Raw genomic sequence first — 7,321 nt, 5'->3', positions numbered from 1 at the left:
AGGGGTGTACCTGGCACTCATGAAAAACACCTTGCACTCTGCAGGCATTCAGCAACTTTTTCTTCAAAATTTTGTCGAAAATAAATGCCAAATCTGGTGAAAGAAAAATCAATGTTCATTGTTCAAATGTCCATGGATTTTTGGCAAAATTTTGCGAATCCGGATCCAAGGAGCTAAATATTGCTGATTCAATGTGCTGGATCCTCTTGGTGTTAGTTTTGTTATAATAAATAAATATATTTGACCATTTTAGTATTTTGCCCCAGTTCAACTCCTTTGCTCTGATGACTATTGCTGGCGGGATTAAGGATCAATTAAACCTTCAGAACAGGAATAAACAGGGACTCAAACCCAGGGATTTTCAGGTAAATTAAGGAGTTCCTGACTTTTGAATGAACAGAGCTTTAATATCGTTGCAATCATGGAGAGAGATTAACACATCACCTTACCTTAATTTTATCTTCTATATTATAATCAGTTCAAAATTATAAATTTCAATATTTAAAAACCAATTAAAATGGTGAATTTAAAATCAAAACTTGATATTATTTTTTTAATGAAGTCTCCGTGTCATTTTTATTTTTATTTTTCTACAACAATTAATTTTTTATTAAATTAAGCCAAAAATTTTACTTTTGGAAGAAATAAAGAAGATGTACATAATATGTGTATAAATGGTTATTACAACGGTCAAGTAAGTAGTAAGTAAGTAATATGATAATCTTAAGAGGTAAAAAATGTAATAATGGAAATTCTTAAACGAGATGAAATAATCTTGATGTATTCTTTAACGAAGGCCGCAGGCCTGAGTTAAAGAATGCATCAAGATTATTTCATCGAGTTTNGCATGTTTTAACATTAAAGAAAAAGGTAAGTGAGCATGTTATTTTAAAGTATAAAAAGGTAAGTCTGCATGTATTAATATAAAAGAAAAAGGTGAGTTTGTCCTGAGCATGTTGTCAGTACAAAATAATTAAGTTAAGACCAATATTGATCTATGTTGAAAAGATCAATATAAGAAGCGTGTAAGAATGAATATTCCTCAAGAAGTGTAATAATTTCCATTCTTTAATGCTTGGAGCGTGTAAGAATATACATTCTTTCACGCTCTGACCGTGTAATAATTTCCATTCTTACACGGTCTGGCGTTAAAGAATGAAATTTCTGCACCTACAGTGCAAGAACAAGCATTCTTAAACGCTAGGAAGGGAACAATATTAAAATTGTTCCTCCTGAACCGTGTAATAGTGGGAACTCTTACATGATAGGTTTACTACTATGGAACCGAGCAGATATGATATAATATTTATTGCACAATAACATGTTAACATATTAAAGTGGCAGGACTTGTACAATTCGCAGGATTGCGGTTTACAACGTAAATCTCATAATACAGTCTTTAAAACAGATTATGCATTAACAAGAAAATAATCCATGTTATTACACATGAGGGGTGTACCTGGCACTCATTTATCAAATGAATTTTATGATGTGGGGGAAAAATAAAAATTAAACATTAACAGGTTTTATATCCAGCTTATTCATATTTTTAACCCAAAAGTTCAGAAAGTAAAAACCTTAAAAAACTTTCCGCTCCGCGTGAACACTAAACGCTAACTTTTAGGAAATACATGATTTTGATGATCTGGCTGCCTCCCTACAATACTCCCCTCTTATACATTTAATTGTGTATTTTTTCTCCTGACCTTCATTTTTTTTAATTCTTACACATTCAATATTTTTTTAAATAATCATAAAATTTAGGATGAAGAATATCAACTACTGGATGAGATGTCTCTTGCTATAAGCAGAGCTGGATATAATATGCTGATCAATCCATCCAAGAAATTAAGGATGGTGGAACTCTCATTCCTTCTCAAGTTAGTATTCCATCATTTTTAAAATAAAAGTAATAATAATTCAGGGATTAAATTAATCTGCGATAGAACGAATTATTGTATAAGTAAATTAAGTAAGAATAAATTATTGTATAAGTAAATTAAGTAAGAATGAATTATTGTATAAGTAAATTAAGTAAGAATGAATTACTGGAATTAATGAAATAATAATTGAATGAATGGTTATTAGTGATGTATGAGAATTAAAGGGAGTGACCGGCAATGTATGGTAGTTGAACTAAGAATGAAGTATTTTGGAAATAAAATTTAAGAATCATTTGACACATATAAAACGTTTTAATGATTTATTTTTACTCCGTTTGAGCGCAAAATCGACGTTCAAAATCATCCATTTGGGTGCTTAAGTTTTGAGAATCGTTTTATTAAAATAATTAAATAACGACGACATAAATGTAAAAGCAAATTCTTCAGTAAACTTATTAGATGTTTAGGAACATATTTCTCAATTAAAATTTTCTCAATAAATAATTGTTGGAATCAATTATTTCTTTTTTATCATTTTATTGAATTTCATATTCTTTATGAATTTGTTCGCAGGTTTTTCAAATTCTTCTAATGTCGTCTTTCCATTAAAAATTCCAGGAAATCTACAGAAAATGTGTTTTAAACGATTAAACATTACAGAAACCAATAATTGAACAAGATTACTTAATTTCGATGATAATAATTAATTTTTATTTTCTCAACCTGTTCCAAAACAACTAATTAGTTTACTGTAGAATTTTTAATACATTTTTCGTCGTCGTTATTAAATAGTTTTTTAAAAACCGATTCTAAAAATCATCCCTCAACAATGAACAATCTATGAGGATTTTTAAGATTGAATTTGTGCTCTTACTGAACAAATATGCACCGCAAAAACGTCTCATAGGTCTCAAATGATTCCTTAAAAATTTCTCAACAATACTACATTCTCAGTTCAACTACCATAAATTGCCGGTCACTCCCTTTAAAGTTTGATTGAATGAAAAAATGGTAATGAATGAAAAATTAAAAATTATATATGAACGAAATCCTAGCCGCAGCGCTCGGCCCCCCATTGCATCCTGCGGCGCCTCAGAAGGTCTAATCTAACCTTTGGGAAGATTCCGCTTGGGAAATTGCACGTTTTGGAAGTAGCACCTTGGGAAGTCGTCTTTGGAAAAACACCAAATATACTATGCTCCAAGCCTTACATTTCTCAAATCAAATCGACTCAACTCATTTATTTCTTCAGAAAAAAACCCGATATTTATGAATTTATTTTTTCAAATCACAGTAAACACAGTGTTGGTTAAATTATAGTTAGGAACTTTCTTCCTCTGAAACAATAAACAACTTTTGATCTTGGACTGAATTAATTATTGAAATATTTGATTGAACATTAAGAAATTATTATCATCTAAAGAACTTTGAAAAAAAGAGATTTATTAAAAACTAGATTAGACTAGATTAGACTAGATTAGACTAGATTAGACTAGATTATACGAGATTAGACTAGATTAGACTACATTAGACTAGAACGAGTGTTAATTAAGTAATAAATTTATTAAACAACTTAGCAAACATATAAAGAAAAAGAAGGGGGAAAAAACTTAAAACAACTGTTTAGCAAACCTTTGGATGTTAGGTATTCTAAAGTGGGACATGGCTCAAAGTTGGTCGTGTGGCTGGGCGCTTCGCAAATTCAAAGCTAAACATTAATCTTATAAACAGAAGGCCGGGCTGATAAACCAGGAATGGTTAGGACTTGAAACTCCAATCCACTACTGGAGTCATAGGACATCCCTGAAACTTATGATTTGATTTGATCCAATACTGTTTGATTTTCAGGAGTTTTACAATGCGAAGTGCTTCATTTGACGAAGAATATTATCAGCTGATTAAAAACAAAATACTAGAACAGGCTGATAGCATGCAGGTAAATATTATTATTATATTATCATTATTATTATCCTTATTATTATCATTATTATTATCATTATTATTATCATTTGAACATGTTCATCATAACTAGCTGTTCTTGAACATGTTCATCATAACTAGCTTTTCTTGGAACTTGTAAATCATAACTAGCTGTTCTTGAACATGTTCATCATAAATAGCTGTTCTTGAACATGTTCATCATAAATAGTTTTTCTTGGAACTTGTAAATCATAACTGACTGTTCTTGAACTTGTAAATCATAACTAGCTGTTCTTGAACATGTTCATCATAACTAGCTGTTCTTGAACATGTTCATCATAACTAGCTGTTCTTGAACATGTTTAAAGATTGAGACGCATTTAGAGTCTCTATATCTAGGATATTGACTTGTCTCTTTATCTAGGATGTTGACCCGTCTTTATTACTAGGATATTGTTGACCCGTCTTTATTACTAGGATATTGTTGACCCGTGTCTGTATCTAGAATGTTGACCCGTCTTAATATCTAGAATGTTGACCCGTCCCTATATCTAGAATGTTGACCCGTCCCTATATCTAGAATGTTGACCCGTCCCTATATCTAGGATGATGTTCCGTCTCTATATCTAGGATGTTGACCTGTCTCTATATCTAGTATGTTGACCCATCCCTATATCTAGAATGTTGAGCTGTCTCTATATCTAGGATGCTGACCCGCCTGCTAATATTCTGCTTTAAATCAAACCATGATCCTGGAAAACAATTCCTAGAGGCATATTCTCAGGTAGTAATCAACCATGATTAATTGATTAATTCATATTTGATTTATTGAATTGATCCGAATGAATTTATTAATTGTTTAAGTGATGAAGCTGATTGATTAATTGCCTGGATAAATAAGAATAGATTGTTTATTTGTTTATGCAGACCGTAAAGCTGGAAATTGTACATCATGAACTCGTCATACAAAAAGGTCAATGAATATGTTTTACTTCTTGGGGTCAATCTGTAGAAATCAGTTTCTTGTTAGTTGTCATTCTGAATTTTGTGTATTACTGGTCCTTTATACAAAACAAAACACTTGTAGGGAGTATAAACAATACTTGCCGCAACTCTTTTTATTCAAAGTACTGTATGGACGTAGCTAGTACAGAGCTAAATTCATGTTTTCAAGTTCAGCTGAAACACTCTGGTATGGTAAAGACGAAATGAGCAATCTAACCTAATATATCTAGAATTAATTGATTGTTTGATTGATTAATAAATTAACCAATTAAATTATTGATTGCTTGCATTTTAAGGCACTGTACCGTGATATGGATAATATGTCTGGCCGTAGAATATTAAACTCTGCGATAATACTTGCAGCATTTAACCATCTACCTACATACTTAGCTAAGGTACTTTAACCACCTACCTACATACTTAGCTAAGGTATTTTAACCATCTACCTACATACTTAGCGAAGGTACTTTAACCACCTACCTACATATTTAGCTAAGGTACTTTAACCACCTTCCTACATATTTAGCTAAGGTACTTTAACCACCTACCTACATACTTAGCTAAGGTACTTAAACCACCTACCTACATACTTAGCTAAGGTACTTTAACCACCTACCTACATATTTTGCTAAGGTACTTTAACCACCTACCTATCTATTTAGCTAGGGTACTTTAACCAACTACACACATATTAAGCTAAGGTTCTTAAACCACCTACCTATATATTTAGCTAAGGTACTTTAACCACCTACCTATATATTTAGCCAAGGTACTTCAACCACCTACCTACCTTTTTAGCTAAGGTACTTTAAATACCTACATATTTAGTTAAGGTACTTAAACTACCCACCTATTTTGCTAAGGTACTTTAACTACCTACCTATTTAGCGAAGGTACTTTAACTACCTACCTATTTAGCTACTTGGTACTTTAACTACCTACCTATTTAAATAAGGTACTTTTACCACCTTCTTACCCATTTAGTATTTAGCTAAGGTACTTTAACCACCTACCTACCTGTTTAGCTAGGGTACTTAAACCACCTACCTATATATTAAGCTAAGGTACTTTAACCACCTACCTATATATTTAGCCAAGGTACTTCAACCACCTACCTACCTTTTTAGCTAAGGTACTTTGAATACCTATATATTTAGCTAAGGTACTTTAACCACCCACCTATTTTGTTAAGGTACTTTAACTACCTACCTATTTAGCGAAGGTACTTTAACTACCTACCTATTTAGCTACTTGGTACTTTTACTACCTACCTATTTAAATAGGTACTTTTACCACCTACTTACCCATTTAGTATTTAGCTAAGGTACTTTAACTACCTACCTACATATTTAATATATTTTATCATAACTTTATTAAATGTTTGTTCAGGGAATATTCTCCAATGAGTTCATGAATAAACTTGATTCTGAGATAAAGATGTATGATGACAGTAGATCATATAATGCACAACTAAGGTATTTAATGAGAAATAATAACATTAAAAGCAAATACCCTGACTTAGCCCCGATTTAACGTCTATGCATGTCAAAGCAAAGTATGAGCTAAGACGAGCGAGACTAGATTTTTGTGAAAATCAATCTGAGGTTGAAACCTTTGCGTGAAATATTGTAAATATTGAACAGTTTATGACAATGATGTTTGATCCCTTAATGAAAGATATCCCTGCAGAGTAAGACGTATAAGGGACTTGAAACGTATTTTTATTCAAACCTCTGTTAACAGAGTGCCATATTTGATTCAAAATAGTACCCTTAAACGTAATTTTGAGATCAAGAATAAACGACATATTCATGTTTAATTGTTCCGTCAACATCTGACACTAACTCGAAAAAGTTCTCGCCGTGGATATCAAGATGTCAGACCAAAAAAGAAAGATTGCTTCTATGTAATATCTTAGGGTGATAACTAAATAATTTTAACAAAGAGGGTTAAACACCGAGTCTAGATTAGGTGTTCAATGGAAAACTAGTAGCTCTGACTCAGTGCCGGGAAACCCTAAGAGCTCAATATCTGGCCGTCTGGTCCATGTCCCTGAAAACCTTTGATTTATGCGTAAAAAGTAAATAAAAAATAAAAATTTGTTCTGTGTAGGTCCGATCGAGCTTAAGTAAAGTATTTTCAATTGTGGTTTCTCAATGTGATACAATGTTATGTTGTCACAATTGAACACGAAAAAACACGCAAATATCTCCTTCATTATTGATCAGATGATGACTTAAAGGGTACTGCTGTAAATCTTGTACAGTGAAACCCTATATAACGAATACATCGGAAGAATTTATCAAATGTCGTCTTGACAATTTTTCAATGAGTTTTATAATATATTAAGTAAATTTCAGTATTTGCGAAAATAAATAAATAGCCATGAATATGCGGGAACAGTTTTAAAGAGTTCCATATAATCATTTAATTAAAAAACTAAATATCTGCAACATTCCATTATCAGAAAGTGAAGAATACGACATTTGATGAATTCTTTCGATGTATTCGTT

The 7,321-nt window shown here is 31.7% G+C and overlaps 2 protein-coding genes across 2 annotated transcripts in view; both read left to right on the top strand.

Moving 5' to 3' along the window:
• The first annotated feature begins 3,909 nt into the window (after positions 1-3,909).
• Positions 3,910-6,356, top strand: LOC111696530 (uncharacterized). The gene is made up of 3 exons (XM_023466150.1): positions 3,910-4,587; positions 5,105-5,203; positions 6,198-6,356. The coding sequence occupies exons 1-3, from the start codon at positions 4,510-4,512 to the stop codon at positions 6,339-6,341; spliced, it is 321 nt and encodes a 106-aa protein (XP_023321918.1). The 5' UTR covers positions 3,910-4,509; the 3' UTR covers positions 6,342-6,356.
• Positions 6,347-7,321, top strand: part of LOC111696546 (uncharacterized) — a 4,323-nt gene continuing 3,348 nt past the window's right edge. Inside the window, exon 1 of the mRNA XM_023466175.1 lies at positions 6,347-6,412. Coding sequence (XP_023321943.1) covers positions 6,347-6,412 — 66 coding nt within the window. The remainder of the gene's footprint in view (positions 6,413-7,321) is intronic.

This window comes from Eurytemora carolleeae, unplaced genomic scaffold (assembly GCF_000591075.1).
Source record: "Eurytemora carolleeae unplaced genomic scaffold, Eaff_2.0 scaffold159, whole genome shotgun sequence".
Lineage (NCBI taxonomy): Eukaryota > Metazoa > Arthropoda > Copepoda > Calanoida > Temoridae > Eurytemora > Eurytemora carolleeae.
Note: the sequence above shows the minus strand (reverse complement) of the source record. Positions and strands in the feature narration are given on the sequence as shown.